Here is a 20,170-nt window from a genome sequence, read left to right on the forward strand (position 1 = left end):
TTTGTGCAGTACGGCAACGTCCCAATCCGTCAAGTCAAGCGACTTTGCCACAACTTGCTCTGGACTGAGAACCACTCACCTGGAACAGGCGCCGAAGTTGCTGCTAGCAAGACAACATGTTGCGAGTCCGGTTGTGGACATTCATGTAACGAGACACACGAGGGCTTCTAGAACTAGATCAGGGAACTAAATGGGGTTGCTAACAGCCAATTTAATTAAAGTATCTTGCAAAGTATATATATATATTAAGAGAAGCTAATGCTAAGCGGGCTATGAAAGGTATAATATATTAAAAGAGAGAGAAGTGCTTAGTCATTCCTTAATATACCTAGCCCTTAAAAAATATATATATCTTTATATATTTTAATATTAGCAAATAATCTTATAATTACTTCTTCTTTAAGAATCCTTAATCCTAATTAATTTATTATTTATTTTTATTATTTTAATTATTAGATTTATTAGCTTAATTAATAAACTTATTAAGTTTAATAGCTTAATTGCTAACTTAATTAATAAACTTATTAAGTTTAGCAACTTAGTTAATAGATTTATTAGGTTTGGCAGCCCATTTAATAAACTTATTAGGTTTATTAGCCTACTTAAATTTAGCGGCCTAGCTGGATTTAGCGGCTTAGTTAAACTTGTTGGCTTAGTTGGTAGAAATTGGATCTGGATTTGCAATAAATATATTTATAATGGCTATAATTAAAATAAAAGCATTAATAGCTGCAACCTAAGGGTTTTAATTAGTAACTTTATTATTATTTATAATATAAATATTAATTTATATACTTTTTTTCTTTTTTTTTAAGCTTTAATAAACCTTTTTAAACTTAATAGTTTTTTTACTTATTAAGAATTTTTTAAAGTTATTTAAATCTTTAGCTTAATTCTTATCTTTTTTTTTATTTTTATTATTAAATTACTTAAATTTATTAAGCTTTATATCTTTTATTAATATAGTAAGAGGTTATATATTAAGTATTTTTAAGGCATTATTTTAAAGCAATTTATTTAATTAAGCCTTTAAGTTTAAGTAAAGTTTCTTTATTAATTTCTTAACCTTATTATAATTAATATTATTATTATTATTTTATAAATTTATTTAAGAATTCTTTTTAAGCTATATAAAAGGATTTATCTTAGAGTTATATTTATTATCTTTCTATTAATCAATAATTTTCTTATTACCATAGTTTTGCTTAATATTTTATTGCAAAAGGTTAATAATATTAAAGTTTATAATTGGATTAAGTAAATTCTTTTCTTAATAATTATAAGCATAATAACCCTTAAATTTATAAAAGAAATAAGTAAGCTTATTATAATCCTTTTAAGCAATTTTTTTAATAATATAATAAGAAATATAATATTAATAATAAACGCTACCTTAATTATAAAAATCTTTATAATATGCATTATAAAGTGTTTAAGTTGCTATATATTAAGCTATAATCTTTATATTTTATCTTTTAAGCTTAATAAAAAAGTTTTTATTTAAAATATTAATTAATAAGTATTTAAAGCGCGTTTATATAACGTTAATGCAGTTAGCTTTAAAATGGAATTCTATATTATTATCTTAAATAAAGTAAAGAATTATAATATCCTATTTACTGCTTATTATAGCTATTTAAATATAAACTTTAATAAGGTTATAATAAACTTTTTTATTAAATAAGACTTAAAGGTAAGTTTTAATTTTATTAATTTAAGTATTATAAGGCATAATAATGTAAATTTAAGGCCTTATTATTATATTAATATTTAAAATATAAAATTAATAAATATAGGTTGCCATTTTTATTAATAGCTAAGCTTATATTATATTAATAAAGTTAATGCCTTTTTTAATTATTATAAATTAATATATTAAAAAAATTTAATTATTAAAAAGTAACTTAAATACCTTATTATTAGCAAAATTAAAATTCATTTTAAAAGTATATATATTATAAATAAGCTATTAAGTAAATATATACTAAGCATAAGTTAAGTTAAAAGATATATAAGAGTTAAAAATAATTTGCATGTTTTTATTATAAAAGATATTAAATATAAGATCTTAAAGTTTCTTTATATTATTAATGGTTTTTTATAAGGAAAGCAATATAATTAGGTTTTATAGTTATAACTTAATGAGAAAGGGGTATTAAGAGTTAATTAAAGTAGATATTCTTATGTTTATTATTTTTATTATATTATTTATTAATAAATAATTTATCTTAATAATAATTATTAATAAGCATAAAAAGATAATAATTAAATATAGTTTATGCTTAGTAAATATATAATTTAAATTTTTGCAATGCTTTATTAATAAGAATAATTATAAGGTTTATAAATTCTTTATATGCTAAGGATTAGGTAATAATAAATATATAAATAATAACCTTAGCTTTATTAAGGATTTCTTTTATAAACTTATTAATATTCTTATTTAAGATTTTTATTTTATTTAAGGTTAAGATATTAGCTAAATTGCTAAGTTAATGCAATAAATATATTAAGCTAAGCTTATATTTATTTTATAATTTTTAAAGCATAATGTTTTTTAATTTTTAAATGCTATTATATTTATTATAAATAAATTTCTTAATGTAGTTTATAAAATTATATAGCTTTTTAAGCTATATACTTAAGCGTAAAATATTAAAGATTCCTAGGGCTTAATATAAATCCTTATTATGCTTAGGGCAAAAGCTTCTTTTTAATGCCTTACTTTTTAGTTATAAGTTAATAATGTAAATAATAAGTTTATTAAATTATAGGTTAATATTAAGTATTTTATGCATTAAGGCTATAGTATTATTATTATTTATATTTTAATTAATGATAATTATAATTTAAGGATTATAATTAAGGTTTTTAGGTTTAGGCTATTTAGCTTATAAAGCTATTTCCTTATAAATATTATTTATAATAACTGCTTTTTCCTTAATTTTTATAGCTAAGGTTATATTGCAAATAGTTTTATCCTTAAACCTTATTATTAATAATATTAATAAGTATTATAAGTTTTAATGCTTTTTATAAATTAGCTTAGCATAATTATTTATTATTAAAGAAAGATAATTATAATTAAAGTTATAATAATAAGTATTTTAAATGGTAATAAATAAAGACTTATAATATATTTTTTACTTTATAATATTTACTTTAATAAATTAATAAATATATTGCTATTAAGCAAAACTTAAGCTAAATATAAGGTTAAGAATTTTATAGCAATTTTAAACTTCCTGGCTATATTTATGAATATTATTTTTATATTATTTGCCTTTAATTAAATAAGCGTTATTATTATTATTTAAGGATATTGCGATAATTAGCTTAATATTATATTATATATTATCTTTATTAAATTAATGCTTATTATTTAAAAAGCTAAGGTTTAAATTATTTTCATTAAGGATTTTTACTGCTTTTAATTAATGAATTATACATAATGCATCTTAAATAAATAAGTATATATAGGTAAGAAGGATAATTAAAGCTATAAAGAGTGCTTTAATAAGTATGGTTAAGGCATGCCTTTAATTTTTAGAAAATATATATAATGCTTATAGGATGCATTAAATGATAATGGCTTTATAATGCTAAAACTTTAATATAGTAATAGCAATAATTTTATTATTTATATCTTAAAGCATTTTTAAGTAAAAGAAACTTTTATATTTATCTTAAATATTGTTTAATTTATAAAATAAAAGGGTTAGGTTATAATAAAATTAATGCATTGCTTAATTTAAAACGGAGAAAATTTATATAATATTTATGGTAATGGAATTGTTATTAAATATAATAAATTATTAAATTAAAGGAATATTTTAAAATTCCTTTATCTTAAAAAAGCCTTAAATCTTTAATTTAGCTATAATATTATTATTAACTTTAATAAAATAAAGGTTAATTATAAACTTTTTTATCTTTTCTTTATTAAAATTAAAGATTTTTATAAGTTTATTTAGTTTATTATATTTAGGGAATTAAGATTGCTTAAAATTAAAAAATGAAGTTAAAGCCATTGTTAATTTCTTCTTAGGCTAATTTATTTATTTAGGCTAATATGCTATAAATTAAAAGTTAAATAGCTTATTTAGTGGATTATTATATAATATGTAAATTAACGTAAATTATGGAATATTAGCTGTTATGTTTATTAATAATATAAGGTAGTTATAATACTTATTAACTTTCTTTATAATTTTAATATAATGCTTTTTTAAGGTTTTACTTTTAATATTATTTTCCTTATTTATATAATGCTTTTAAAGCCTTTATAAAAGCATATAAGTAAAGCTATAAATAAGCTTTTCTTTATTATTAAGCTTTTTTATTATTATAAATAGCTTAATAATTACAATATATATATTAACTCATTGCTATTTAATATTTATTTTATTCTTATTATAAGGAATATAATAAAATTAAAGCTAATTATACATTACCTTTATAATTATGTTAATGATTTCTTTTTTAAACTTATTATTTATAAGGATAGGGACCTTAATATACAAAATTTATACTTAAATCTTATATAAAGTATTTATAAATGGCATTAATTATATAAATTGCTCTTTATTAAATATTTTAAGTATAAAAAAGTGGTAAAGGTAAGGAACTTTAACTTTCTTTTTATTTTACTTAATAATATATATTTAATTATTAATTAGCATTATAAGTACCTTATAGTTAATTTTATTAAGCTTTAAGGTTGCTTATTTCTTATAGGTATATTTATGCGCTATATTATTTTTTAGGCTTATTAGTATTTTATTTATATTATAAAAAAATATATAAGTTAGCAGCTTATAAGCATTATTAAAGAAATTAATAATGTAATTATAAATGATAATAAGCTAATTATAAGCAGCAATCTTTAGGGGTTTTATTAAATTAAAAAGGGAGTTTATATATTCTTAATTAAGATAAAGAAATTAATTATTAAAGTCTTTTTATTTCTTAATAATTAAGAAGATAAGCTATAGAGATTTAATAAAAAAGGTTATCTTAATAAAGTTGCAAAGCTATATAAAATTAAATATATATAGATTATAAAGATTATTTATTATATGCTTTTAAAAATTAATATTAATATTATTATTAATTATTATTATATTAAGTAAAAAGGCACTTTTTTATAATAGCTTAGCAAAGCTTTATGCTATTAATAAGCTTTTTAATTAATTTTATAATATTATAATTATTTAAAGTATAGTAATTAAGCTATTAAAGGAAATGGAAATAAAAGCAATCTTTATATTAATTATATTATAATAAATATTAATATTTATTTTAAGCTAAGGGTATTAATATAAATAGCTAGAAATTTAAATAGTTATGGTAAACCTAAATGTAAGAATATTATTAATAGTTGCTGTAATTTCTTAAATATATAGTATTATTAGCTTCCTTAAGGTAAAAGCAATATAAATAAAAAAAGGGGAAATATACTTAATTTTTTTAATTAGCTTTTTATTTATTTTTTTCTTTTTCTTAAGTTAAGCAAGGCTAAGCTTTAAATTTTAAGCATAAGTAAGTTAATATAGTTTAAAATTATTTCCCTTAAACATTAAAAATAATAAGAACTATTTATTATAAAAAAGCTTTTTATTTAGCATTATATTAAATAAAATATTATTTAAGGAATTTAATAAGAAATCTTATTATATAATATTAAGGAAAGGTATAGCTGGAAAGTTAGCTTATAATAAAGTATTGCTAAAGTAAAATAAAGCTATATTTTGCATTATAAAAATATTTTAAATAAAGGCTTTTTATAATTTATAAATTAATTATTTTAAATTATAATTAATTATTAAGTTAATAATATTATTTAAAATAATAATAAAATTAACGTTATTATTAATCTTAATTAATGCCTTTATTATAAAAAAATTAAAGTTTATAAGTATATTAATTATATTATTATACTTAAGTAAATATTTGCTATTTTTTAAGGTAGTAATGTATTTAAATATAATGAAATCTTTATTATTAATGCTATTTAATTACTATTTAAGGAAGTTATTATTTATTCTTAGCTTATCCTATTTAAATTGCTAAATATTAAAATTAAACTTACTTTAAACTTAATGCAAATTAGCAATATTATTATAATTACCCACTTTACTTTATAACCATAATAATAAATGCAACTTATTTAAAAGGTTATTTATAAAATTATTAATATATAAAATAGTAGCTATATAAATAAGGGGAATAATAATCTTTATAGGAAGGGGAATGAAAATATTAAATAAAATGGAAATGCTTTTTTAAAAGTACTTAAGTATATTTATTAATATATATAAGGATATAATAATAATTATTTTATTATATGCCATTTTAATAATATATAAAATGAATTTAAAGGAAGAGAAGTATTATATAATTAAAAATAATATACATAAAAAGATTTAAGTTAAATAAGGGTAAAAAGTAAAGGTTATTATAGGTAAAGATTAAAGATAAAGGTTAATATTAATAAGATAATAATTAAAAGTAAGCTTTAAAAAGTTTTTAATTTTTAAGGTAGCTATTTATAAATGGATTAAAGCTATTATTATAATAATAAATAATAATTTGCTTTTAATAATAATTATGCATTAAAGTTAAGATAAGTTTTATTAATACTTATTTTTAATAAGAATTTAGTATAATTAATTCATTATTTAGCAATATAATATAAGTATATTACTTATAAGGGATTTTAAAAAGTAAATATAAGGGTTGCTAGCTTTTTAAGTTTATAATGCCTTTAATATTTATTAATAAAATAGGGAATATTAAGAATAAGAGTATTATAAAGCTTTTAAGTTATTCCTTTATAATTTATTTACTTAATTTTATAATATTATTATTTAAAGTAATTACTTAGCTTTCTTAATATAATATAATTAATAATAAATTTAATAATAAATTTAATAATAAATTTTTCATAATTATCTTATATTAAGGGATTTAAAAATAAAGGTACTTATAATATATAGCTTAGCGCTATAAATTAAAGATATTTAATAAAAATCTTTTTAAATTATTTAAGCTAAGGGGAGAGCTTAAGTTTATACCTTAGCGAATTAATCTTTTTAATAATTAAATATAAATTAATATAAAGGAAGGAAAGCTTTATTTAATAGTTAAGATAATACTTATAATGGCTAGGTTTTGCTAATTTAATATATATAAAGTCTTTTTTTTTTAGGGTAAATAAATGCTAATGTTTATTATTATAATAAGCTTTTATCTTAGCATATGCAATTTATATATATTTAAAGGCTTCTTTATGCGCTACTTATTAAGCTAATTTAAACTTATAAAATATTAAATATATAGCAAGTAAGAAGCTTTTTAAAAGGCATTTATAAAGCATAATAAATAAAATTTGCTTTATTAAAGCTAATTAAAATATATTTATAATAAATAAAATATATAATAAATAACATTCTTAAGAAGAAGAATCCTATAACGTGCCAAAATATATAATTAAGCTAGCGATAATAATTTAAATAAACCATTCTGCTTATCCATTTACTATAACGTAATTTACTATTATTATATAAATATTAATGCAAGTTGCTTTATAAAGTCCTTTTTATAATATACTTATAAACTTATTATTTATATTAAATATAAAGATATTTAAGAGGCCTTAATTTAAGTAAATATGCTTAATATAAAGCTTAGCTTAATCTTTAGCTATATAGCTAATTTTGCTAATTAAACTATAAATAAACTTAAATATTTTATATATTATAAAAAGGATATAATTATAGCTCTTTATAAATAGCGATAGGCTAATAATAAAATTAAGGTAAAGTATAAATAGCGAAATTTTAAGAGTTTTAATAAGTTGCAAATCGCTAAAGGGTAAATATTTAGCTAATCCATAAGCATTATAAATTGCATAATTAATAATATATTTCCGCACTTAATAACTTATTTATAAAAAGAAGGCTATATTTTAAAGGTAAGCTAAGGTTTAATTAACTCTTATATATGCTTAATTATTATAAGCTAAGCGGAGTAATTGCTTAATATATAATGCAAGTATAACTAATTATATGGCGTTTTTTTTAAGATAATAAAGAAGATAACTTTAAGGGTATATAATAAAATTATAAAAAGTTAAGTTTAAGCCTTTTAAATTATCCTTTATTTAATTAAGTTAAGATATAAGGCAATTATAAATAAAGCAAAACGTTTTATTTTATTAAAAGGCTTAAATAATATCTTCTTAAAAGGGTTTAAATATATAAAGCTATATTATAACCTTATTAACATTTTAAGCTATAATTATTTTAACTAGGGGTATATTATATATAAGTATCTTTATAATGAATTTTAATAAAATATTTATCTTATATATTAAAGGAGTTAATAAGGTTATTATAATTTAAGGAATGTTAAAAGCTTATAGCTTAAATTAAATTAATTTTGCAATATAATAAGCTTAGCTTTAAATAATAATATAAGAATATATTAAGAATTTAATTATTATTCTTTTAAGTTTAGTAATAAGCTTTTTATCCTTAAGTAATTATAATAGGGTATTAATATTAATATAGGTTTTATTAAGATAATAAATAATTATAATCTTATGAATATATTGCATAAGGAATAGCTATTATTTAATAATATAGTAAGCATTTTGCGAAAAATATATGGCTGCCTTAAAGGAGTACTTAATAGATTTATAATTTATAATAACTTAAATAATATTATAATTAAGATAATATAAATACTTTTTTAAGGCTTAAATAAATTTAAGTATTTTTAACTTTAATATAAAGTAATTCTTTTTTACGAAATTTAAGGTATAAAAGAGGAATAAAATAGGTTAGCTTTTGTTATTTATTTAAATTTAATATAAATTAGCTTTAATGCCCTTATTGCTAATATTTATATAAAGAATAAATAGCTTAGTAAAGTTTAAAGAAGCTAAATTAATATAATTAATAAGGGCTATTTTAAGCTATTTCCAAGCTTTAATGAAATAAAATTAAAGCTGCTAATAATATTCTTATTTCTTTTCTTAAACCTATAATTCCTTAGGCTTTATATTTAAGATAAAATGCATTACTTAAAAAGGAAATGAATAGTATTAAGCATAAATATTTCTTTATAGGTTTGCTTATAAATTACCCTTAAATCTTAAGGTTTTAAGTTTATTTAATAAATTAGCAATAATAGCATAATTTAAAATAAAATTATAATAATAATTTATAAGGCTAGTATTTTATTTTAATTTTGCAAGATTAAATGGTATCTTAAGGTTATAAATAGCCTTTATCTTATTTATAATTATAAAAAGTTTAAGCTTAAATATATAATGCTTAAGAGCCTTTAATTTAGCTTAAGTAAAATAATACTTTAATAAAGATATTATATAGCCGCTATTTTTTAATATTATAAAGATAAGCTTAAGGTATTAAATATATTTATTAATAAAGCGAGAGAAAATTATAATATTATTAATATAAATTAATATAAATTCCTAAAGGTATATATTAAAAAGGCTTTTTATATAATATTAAAAAAAAGGGGGGGAAATTATAAAACCTATAATAGCTATAATTATATGCTTAAGGCCTTAATAAGGGGTAATAAAGGTTATCTTTTAGCAATCCTTAAAGGTAATAAATTGCTAAAAAAAGCTTTTAAGAATATTTATAATAATAAATATATTATAGCCTTTAAGAAAGTTAAGTATATTATTTTATTAAGATAGTAAATAGCTATAAAAAATAAGCTTAATATTAACTTAATAAAGGTTAATAATTACTTAAAGTTTATTATTATATTAAATAATAAAGGCTAGCGTTATAGCTATATAATTTTTTTCTAGCTAAATTAATTTTATTATGCTTATTTTAATTAGTTTATTAATAATTTTATTAAAGGCTTTATAGTTTTTTTATAATATATTATATAGCTTTTAAATTAAGTTATTAAGATTAACATTTAATTTTAAGGAAATCTTTATTTTTATATTATTATTAAATTATCTTAGCTTTAATTAAAATAATTAAATATGCTAAAAAATGGTTTATTTAATTTTATATATTTTATTAAAGCCCTAGTTAAGGTTTATATTTATATTATTAATATTAAATTATAGATTTAAAATTAATATATTAAAAGGGTAGCTATTTAAGAATTATTCCTTTTTCTTATTAAAGGGTATATTATTAAGTATTTTTAATAAGGGAATGGTAGTTAAGGTAAAATCCTTTTATATTAGGAAGGTTTTTAAGTTAAAAGTAATAAATATAGCCTTTAAGTATTTAAAAAGCTACCCCTTATAAATTATTATAAGTTAATTTTTAAAATTAAAAAAGAATAGGATAATAGCAATGCTATTTATAATATTATTAATAAGGAAGCTATAAATTAAGTTATAATGATTTAAAATAACTTTAAATTTAATAAGGTATGTAAAAGCTTAAATTAAGAGTTCTTAAGAATGGATTTAAATATTAAAATCTTTGCTAAGTAAAATAAGGCATTTATAAGTTGCCTTAATAATAGCTATTTTGCATTAAGCAAGAAAATATTTAATATAAATAATATAAATCTTTTAGCTAGTATTTAAAATAATAATTAACTTATTACTATTTAAAGGGCCCTAATATATATATAATTAATGCTTTTTTAGAAAAGGAAAATTAAGAAGCAGGCTGTAAAATAGGCCATTAATAATATAAGCGTTTTCCTTAATAAGCTAAAATTACCTATTTTAATTAGGAATATTAATAAATAATTTAACCTTATAAGTAATAATAAGGCTAACTTTAACTTTAATTAAGGAAAAAGGAGTTTATAATGATTTATACATTAATTTAAGATAATATAATAAAAGTACTTCTTAAAATATAAGCAAAGCATTTAAAGCAATATTAAGGATATTATTAATAAGCTTTTTATTAAGTATAATAAGCATAATATAAAAATGGTTTAACTTAAATAAAGAATAAGAAAGATAAAATGCATTTTATTTTATTAAATGCAAGAAAATAATATTAGCAATATTTTTATAGCATTTTTATATATTATTAAAATAATAAGGTTGTTTTATTTTAAGGGAATCTTTAATTTAAGTATAGGAATAAATATTAATATGGGTTTAAGCTTTTTATTATTTTTTTGTAAAGATAAGTTATAAAGAAATTATTTTAAAGGATTGGTAATAATATTAGCTTTAATAAAGTTAAAAATAAGAGAAATTAAAAACTTTTTATATAATGAATATATCCTTAAGAGCGTTCGCTAAGTTATTTTTCTTATTTTAATTTTAAACTAAGATTTAATTTAAAACCATTACTTATATTAAGTAAATTCTATATTAAACTATGAAATTATTAAATATTATTAAGAACTTCTTAAGAAAGGGTTTTAGGTTCTTTATTAATATTCATAATATATACTTATAAAGGGGGTTATAAAATACTATTTTAATAGTTTTATAAAGAGAAATGTTTATAAGTAAAGCGGTTTAGCTTATTTAACTTATTATAAGTAGTTTAATTAAAACGATTTTTATACCTTTTATTTTTATTAATTATAAGATTATTAATTATTTTTTTAATTAAAAGCAAAATGTTATGCATTGCTTTATATTTATAGCTAAGGCTATATAAATATATTAAATTATATAAATAGCTAGGGCTATAATTATAGGTTTGCTTATAAGCATTATAATAAAGGTAAGAAACTTATTCTTAATCATTATATTATGGGAAATAGTTAAATTATTTAAGTTTTTTATAATAATTATTATTTTTTTAAAGGGCGGTAAGCTATTCCTATAGCTTATAAATTTTATAACTTTAAGCTTCCTTCGCTTTTTTATTTTTTTATTATTTTTAATAAATATTATATTTATTTTAATTAATAAGCTACTTAAAATCTTTAAGCTTATTATGCTAAGTTTATAAAGTAATTACTATATAACTTAAGATTTAATTTAATATAAATTTAATAAACTTAGGTATTTTTATTTAACTTTTTAGCTTTATTATAAAGATAAATCTTATTATTAATATATTTATATAAAGATAAAGCATCCTCCTTATTAAAAAAGTAGGATATCTTATTTACTTTAATTATAAGGTTATTATAATCCTTATAAAAGCGTTAATAAAGCTTAGCTTTTTATAAACCTAAGTTATTAATAAGATCTTTTTATTTATATTTAATTAATAATATAAATTAATAAATATTATTTAAATTTAAATTTAAGATAAGTTTAATAAAAAGGTTAGTAAAAATTATAACTTTATTATAAGTTTTTATAAAGTATTAAATATAAGCAATATATGCATTTACTTTAAAGCTATAAAACTTAAATATCTTTAGCTTTAAATATAAACTATTTTTATAAATTAATATAAATATTTAATTTAAACTATTTTGCTAAGTATAATGATTTTAGCTATAATAAAAGCGATCTTAAGGGTAAAAAGTTTTTTATTAAGGAAAGCGTTTTTAGCGGGGGTATTAATAGCAATTATTAATTTCATTCTTTATATTTAATTTAAAGGGAATATTATAAATAAAGCATTAATTAAAAGAGCTATAATTTTTAGCTAATAAATAAAGGGAGTTATAGCAATGCTTATAATAAGGGGAGTAAATAAGCTAGCTGCTTATATTTTATTTATTTTTATAATTCTTTAGCTTAAGAAAGACTTATTAAGAATTAAAGATAAAATAATTAATTAATATAAAAAAGGCTTTTAAAAAGGAAATAATATTTATAAATTTTATAAAGAAATGGTAAGCTGCTATTACTTAATTTTAATATTTTACTTTATTAAAGTTCTTTATAATATATTAAACTTAAGCGGAAAGTTAATTTAATATAATAAAATAAAGTTTTAAGTATATTCTTAAAGCTATATTTTGCTTAATAATATAAATAATAGCTGCATTAAAGAGATAATTGCCTTAAGTATATAGAGGTATTTATATAAGAGGAGTTAGGAGCTAAATATGCGCAGGGCGTTTAGCGAATTTAGGATAAAACTCCTTAAAGTAATTCTTAAATCTTAATAAATAAATATGGTTTTAAAATAATTTTATTTTAATTATTTTACTAACTTATTTTAATAAAAGAGTTTTATATTCTTTATTTTAATTAACTTTAATTAAAGAAAATGGGTTAATATTAAACTTATTTTAATTAAGGAATTAATTATAGGGAATAGCTAGCTTTTAAAATTAAGAAATTCTTAAGGAATCTTAAGGCAAAGAATTAAAAAAAGGTTATTAAATTAAGTTAAGAAAGTTAATAAAGCTTAATAAGGCTTAATTAATACTTTATACCTTCTTAAGTTATATTTTATTAAAAAAGAAGTTATAATTTAATGCCTTAATTACTATAGATTATACTTAAAGTTCTTTTTAAGTAAAAGCAAGGGTTAGTATTAATTATATAGGAATAAAAAAAGCTTTTTAAGTTAATTTTAATGCGTTAATAAGTTTAAGAGGTTAGTTTGGTTTTAATTAAGGCAATTTAATAGCAATAAAATGTTTTTTTATATTTTAAGAAGGCTTATTTCTTGCCTTGCTTATAAAGTTATTTATAAGGAGGTTTTAAATTAAAGTTAAGAGTTATTTAATTAAGGAGTTTTAATGGCTAAAAGTTTATTAAAGCTGCTAAGCTAATAAATATTATGGCTTAATAAGTATAAGGCTTATTAATAATTATTTAAAGCGTTATTAATAATGTTTAAGGTTTTTAATTAATTAGGCTAAGGTTGGTAAGGTTATTAAATTAATTATATGCTAAGGGAATATAATTATTTAAATAATTATAAGTAGTTAATATTAAATTAATAATTAAATCTTAGTATAAAAGCAATAAAAAGTTAAATTAAGTTATAATTATTATATAATAAAATATATAAGGGCTTTTAAAACTAAATTAGGGAATTAAATAAGGTTGCTAATAGCTAATTTAATTAAAGTATCTTGCAAAGTATGTATATGTGTTGAGAGAAGCTAATGCTAAGCGGGCTATGGAAGGTGTGGTGTATTAGAAGAGAGGGGAGTGCTTAGTCATCCCCCAACAATTCAGACTATTTTCGGCCTCAAGTCCTGATCCAGACTTGCCTCCTGCTATGTTATAATTCACTCTCGGCGGCCCCGGCGTAAAAACATCTGCCCGCACCGAGCCTACCTTGTTTCTAATCGCAGGCCTTGATAGCAGGATCCTGCGTGTCCCGGCTTTAATCGAACGCAGATTATTCGTGCATCGGTGAAGCTCGATGCGCGTCATGTTCATCATCAGCATCGACCAATTACCTGTCAAGTCTTGACGCTTGCTATGTCATTTGAACCCTCTCTCCAACCAGGGCAGACTGAATTTCATTTAAATAGAAACTTTAGTGATAGTGACGACTTGCGTTGATGATTATATTACCCCTATAAGCTGTAAAACAGGACTGACTGGTCTGGACAAATCGGCCAGGTCAAAAGGCGGTACTAGCTGGATTCAGGGCGCGGACCGCCAAACTCTGTTTCGGAAGTTTGCTGGGGTGCCTTGGTCGATAGCCAAGCACCCATAGAAACACTGCAGAATCTAGGTATTACCCCAGAGTATAAAACATTGGCAGGGCCCCTGTCGCACCACCAGCACAACCACAACCACATACTACACAGGAGAGAAAGGAGGACCCCTGGCAACTCAAGGGACTGGCCATGATTCCCATACAGGCCCGGGCGCTTAATTCGGGAGACCCGGGCGGCCTACACAATATTCCTAAATGTGGAATACCCCCGAAACTCACGTGCGCGTCGAAACCTTGTCCAACAAAGATGCAGAATGACGGACTCGGTCCACTTTCTCGGATGCCTTGCCGTGCCTCAGCCAGCATGACGACGATCCACGACATCTGAGCAGTTCGGAGCCGCACGATCAATTGTTTCGCGGGGTTCTTGGCTCGGAAATGGCACACGGGCCAGAAACCACGATTGAAACAGACTCTCCCACGCGGGCTGGCCTGCTTCCTCTTGCAAGCTTGCTTTTTGACGGGTGTGCAGGCATGGGCCTTGCCGTCTCATCTGAACGTTGCGATGCGACAGCTGCCTTTACTCTCCGAACGCCCCCCTTTCGCACGCACGACATTCAGGACGGATTGAGGGCTGCCCATTGCTTCTGCTTGTTTTATAATCTCAAAAGCCGTCCCGTCAGAATTTGGGGCCAGAAACATAATGCCGGCCACGGCATTGGCTTCCACAAATGGCATGTCAAATCATCCGCTGTTGGTTTTTGAGGAGTCAGCGTACGCCCACCCAGCTTCTACAGTACGCCCACCCAGCTTCCAGCGTTGGCCCACCCAGTACAAGGAAATTAACTGCATACGCTATAAAATATTGGTACTGCGGGGTTATTAATAAAGCATAGCTATAGCTATTCCAAAGGGGTTTCATAGCTACCCCAGAGGGGTCCCATAGCTACCCCTTTATTTGCAACTTAAAAGTTACTTTTGCCCTCTACGCCCTCTGCGCCCTCTGCGCCCTCTGCGCGCTCTACGCCCTCTGCGCGCTCTGGGGGGCTCTGGGGGCTCTGGGCGCTCTGGGGGCTCTGGGGGCTCTGGGGGCTCTGGGGGCTCTGGGGCCCTCGGGGCGCTCTGGGGGCTCAGGGGCGCTCTGGGGGCTCAGGGGCGCTCTGGGCGCTCTAAGGGCTCTAAGCGCTCTGGGGCGCTCTAGGCTTTTTTAGGCTTGTATTTTTAAAGTATTGCTTAAATTGGAAAATAGCTACCCTGGCTTGTTAAGAACCCCGCAGTACTTGCATTTTAGTGCGGATGCAGCTAATTTTCTTTGTACTGGGTGGGCCAACGCTGGAAGCTGGGTGGGCGTACTGTAGAAGCTGGGTGGGCGTACGCTGACTCGTTTTTGAGGATATCGAAATCTGCCGCCGCCGCCGCCGGGAGGGACGGAGGGACGGAGGGGCCGGTGTGAGAGCTGCGTCTCTTCTCTTATGCTCCTCCGAAGTGTACCAAGCTTCGTTGTCTGCCTCGTGTCTGCCTCGCCCGTGCCCCCCGCGCCTGCGTTCATTTACTCCGTCCACGACGGGCGGCACATGCATGAGCTGAACCACGGCAGAGACGACGTGATGCAGCGAGCATCCGGAGGAGCCGCTGGCAGCAAACGCTGCAGTGGATTGGCCGTGCAGGATAATGCATACCGGCGGGAGTAGGCTCAAAATCTAAGTACCGAGGCCTACAGCAAATTTCTGTCGGCTCTTCACGCTTCTCCATGCTGATATGGGACCGAATCCCGTGCGCTGTGGATTCCTGGGGAAGCCGACACAGCAAGGCCTGTGAGCAAAATGCTTCTTCGCCGAAGTCTGATCACCAAAGCGAACTACCATGTTGCTATTTGTCGTCTCCAGCATGGTCCAATGTGATGATTGATGAATTGCATCTTGGTCTTAACCATTTCTGGGCGGCTTCCCCGTTTCCTTGCTACTTTGAGTAGACTTGTAGAGAAAAGATGAGGCAGATGGAATATGCTTATGATCTGTGGGCGACGTGGTTTCAAAACAAGCCGAGGACCTTGACATCATCTCCTTCGTGTCAGTTGACTCTCGGCGCAGTCCAAATCAGTGCGAGACGGCCGCGATACTGGGCAAGCAACAGTTTGGAACACGAGGAGTTCATCAACACTAGCTGAAATCCATTTGCCACCTGTTTATGGAAAACCGATACGAATTCTCGTGAGGGTCACACTATTGACGCTCCTAGTGATGGCGCTGGCCCCTTGGTTCATGTCAGCCCTACATTCTCCCAGGAATTCACCCACAAGAGCTTAGGTCGTGCCACGTCACTCCGTAGTGATTTGTGTGGAAAAAGCGAACGCTTAATCCGTCAGCGGATTAAGCCTTATATCCTTTAATAATTTGATCCCCTCTGCCCCTGTGTAGCTTTAGGCTAAGGTTCATTTCCTGGAAGGCCTAGATGCACCTCACTGGCTTGGGACCCGGGGATGCATGATTACAACATGTCCTACTGAGGACGATCATGAAATCAGAGCTCATCATCGAGGCTAAAGTCCAACTAAGATGCGACCCTGGGTGAACCGTAACTATCCGGTCTTTGCAATACAACCCTTGGCCTCCTACTCACAGCTCCCTAGAGTTGCAAATTACGTGTCTTGTCTACTATTTTTTGCAATGTTGACCTGGCCCGAGTGGGAAGCTCTATTTCTATTCCCTTACTAGTTTGGGGCGCCGGGACATGTACACCTGAGGGACCCCGAGCGCAAGCAACGACTGATAGAGTGCAGGAGCTTGTGTGCCTCCATGTGTCTCGTGGCTCAAGCTGTAGATATTTATATCGCAAGAATGCGGGGCCGAAATGACATACGTCTGATCTAGCTGAGCAGATTGGAAGAATTAATACATCTGGCGTTTCGAGAAACGACACTCTCGTGAATAAGGAAGACATGCGGTGAGCCAAGCGAAGGCCTGTTGACCGACGGCCTTGAGCCGAGGTGAAGCAGCTGAAAGTGCCCGGGAGCTTCTCAGCCCGAGCCATGCACGCGCAACAAACCTTGACAACAACATTGTTCAATTTGACGGGAAAGACATGCATGTCCAATATGCCCGAGAAGTGGAACATTGAGCAGATGCTTCTTAATTACTGAGAACAATCTACGAAGGGCAAATCCCTAGTACCAAAGCGGTGCAAGCACGTGGCTTCCGACTTCATATTTCCCACTTAACTCGATGAAAAATATCAGGGTTGCTCTTAATTGATGCTTACCCTGGTGTCCTTAACTTTGCTGCCACGGCGATACCCAAGAGGGCTATGCCGCGAGTATGGTCGACCAAAGTCGCTACGTGAGCAACGAGGTGTCTAAGTAGTTATGTCTGTACATACGAACAAGGTGATAAAGCTCATCTAGTCTATTCTACGTGGCCCAAATCACAACCGAACCAGCGAGATTGCGAGAAACCCACACGCGAACAAGCCAGCTACCGCAGCAAAGGGAATTCCCGTCCACTCGTCCCCGAGGCTGAGACCCCACCTGAACGTTAAAGCAAGCAGCGGGCCTGCCACGAGTCCTCCGATCGACTGCATGCTGGCAAGGGCGGAATAAAGCAGTCCTGCTTCATCCTGGTGGCAGAAGGTAGTCACGAGACTGCGTGCTGCCGGCCCGAACCCGGAGCCCAGGGCGAATATAGCAATGCCCATCGCCGCCAGCACCACCGCAGGAGATGACTAGAGATCCCAACGTAAAGAGAGCGACCGATACTCGATTGATGAGGAGGTCTTTCCCCGGCGCGCTCATCCCGCGCCTAGTCAGAAGCCTGTTGAGAGCCGGAAGACCGACCAGGAGCAGCACGAGGTTGATGGCAGCTCGTAGGGTGATCAGAAGGCTTGCCTACCCGAGGAGACAATAGTCAGTATATTTGAATAGTGACGTGCTCTGAAGTACGGTGAAGCGGTCGCACCTTTTCATATGTCCAGTTGAATCTTTTCCGTATAAACTGCAAGAGGAAACTCGTGGACTGGCGCCCTAGAGCCGAAACAAAGAATGCCAAGAGAACAGCGACCACGTTACGCTTAATGAGAGGTCGGAACCTTGAAGCAAGAAGCTCCTGTTGCTAGTAATGAAGCCGTATCTGAAGGCCCTGATTGTTCTTCATCCTCACCCTCACCCTCACCTGCCTCGCATGAAGACGTCTCTGCCTCAGGTGCCGACTTTGGTAGAGTCTCTGGCAAAGATAGCAGAGGGACCGTGCCGCCGAGCAATGTCAAGCCACTGTACATGAAGTATGGTATCCATGGGTCCCTCGAAATGAGCAAGGCGCTCAGCGGTGTAGCCACGAGTTCCGAGAGGAGGCCGCACGCGGTCAGGAGGAAGAAAAGGCTAGCTCTCTGCTGCGGCAGGGCGACGTCGGCCACGACGAGGAAGATCATCGAGCCGCAAACAGCATCGCCGCCGCCCATCAAGAGAGCGGCCGAGGACAGCCAGATAAATCGCGGGGTTATCAGGTCCGGGTACCAGAGAACAGCCTTGGAGACGACATCCTGCACGAGGGCGCCGAGTATCGCCAGCAGGAGGACGGGCCGGCGGCCGTACCTGTCGGCGAGGATGCCGAACGGGATGGCGACGACGAGGCCGGGCAGGCGGTTGAACGTGTTGAGCATCTGGGTGACGGTCGCGAGCTCGGACTGCACGGGGGCTGCGGTGCAGTCGTGGGCGCCTGCGGTGGTGGCGGCGTCGGTATAGTGGCGGCTGCAGATGATGCCCTCGAGAATCTTGGTTTGAGGCGGCTCCAGGAGGAAGCCGGCCAGGTCCACCAGGATCACCATGATGAATGTTGTGGTGACAACACGGCGCTGGTAGGCCGCGTCAGCGTCACCGCCGCCGCGGCTGGGACCCAACAGAGGCCTCTCTTCACCGTCTGCACTCGTCATCTTTGGTGAGCCCGTGTCCGTGGAGTGTGAACGGAGCACGGAATGCCGTTGGGTAAGTTTTTACGGGACCCTGGTTAACCATACTGCATTTTCATTTTGGGTCTCAGGATTTCGCATCCCTTGGCCAGACCGATTGTGCAGGGACTAGGAGGAGCAGGCCAAGCCTGATGCGGGAGGTAGACGAAACCGCAGGCACAGCCGTGTGGTGCCAAAATTCCCTGAGAGTAAGCCATGCATATCATCCTTCCGGCCCCACCTTTCTACAGCTTGCAGTTATACCAACATCCTCACAAACTTGACCAATACGTGCTATGCCTATGGCATAGTATACTCTTCACTTTTCCTCTGAACGGAACCTTCGACCTGATCTATACTGTGCTTGAATGAGATCATTGCACTTGAGGCCTGTGAACCCGAGCAGAGATCATCTAAAATGATCTTAAAGGACTCAGCAGTTGGAAATTGAAGGCATTTGTTGCCATCTATGATACAAGAAAAAAACAAGAATTGTCTTCAAGTTATTCCATGATTTTAAGGTATTGTGAAGACGGACCACAGTCACGTATGCCTTAATCAAGAGGGGGGGGGGCGAGCAAAGAAAAGTCACGATCGGTGTACTGGGGCAAGAAAAGTGATAGCAATGGAATAACTTGAATAAAGACCGGAGGAAAGAAATCGGGCACATCGAATCTACAGCATCAGGCCAGCCTGACGGTTTGCGTGCCAACCTG

At 28.5% G+C, this 20,170-nt stretch overlaps 2 protein-coding genes across 2 annotated transcripts; both read right to left on the reverse strand.

Moving 5' to 3' along the window:
- Window positions 1-15,768: 15,768 nt before the first annotated feature.
- On the reverse strand, window positions 15,769-16,068 carry INS49_014750 (uncharacterized protein; the record flags this gene model as incomplete). Its single annotated transcript, XM_043175439.1, has 2 exons — window positions 15,769-15,773; window positions 15,873-16,068. The coding sequence occupies 2 exons, from the start codon at window positions 16,066-16,068 to the stop codon at window positions 15,769-15,771; spliced, it is 201 nt and encodes a 66-aa protein (XP_043020396.1).
- Window positions 16,069-18,581: 2,513 nt separating this feature from the next.
- Window positions 18,582-19,439, reverse strand: INS49_014751 (uncharacterized protein; the record flags this gene model as incomplete). Its single annotated transcript, XM_043175440.1, has 1 exon — window positions 18,582-19,439. The coding sequence occupies one exon, from the start codon at window positions 19,437-19,439 to the stop codon at window positions 18,582-18,584; it is 858 nt and encodes a 285-aa protein (XP_043020397.1).
- Between the last annotated feature and the right edge of the window lie 731 nt (window positions 19,440-20,170).

Source organism: Diaporthe citri (assembly GCF_014595645.1).
Source record: "Diaporthe citri strain NFHF-8-4 chromosome Unknown scaffold_8, whole genome shotgun sequence".
Classification (NCBI taxonomy): domain Eukaryota; kingdom Fungi; phylum Ascomycota; class Sordariomycetes; order Diaporthales; family Diaporthaceae; genus Diaporthe; species Diaporthe citri.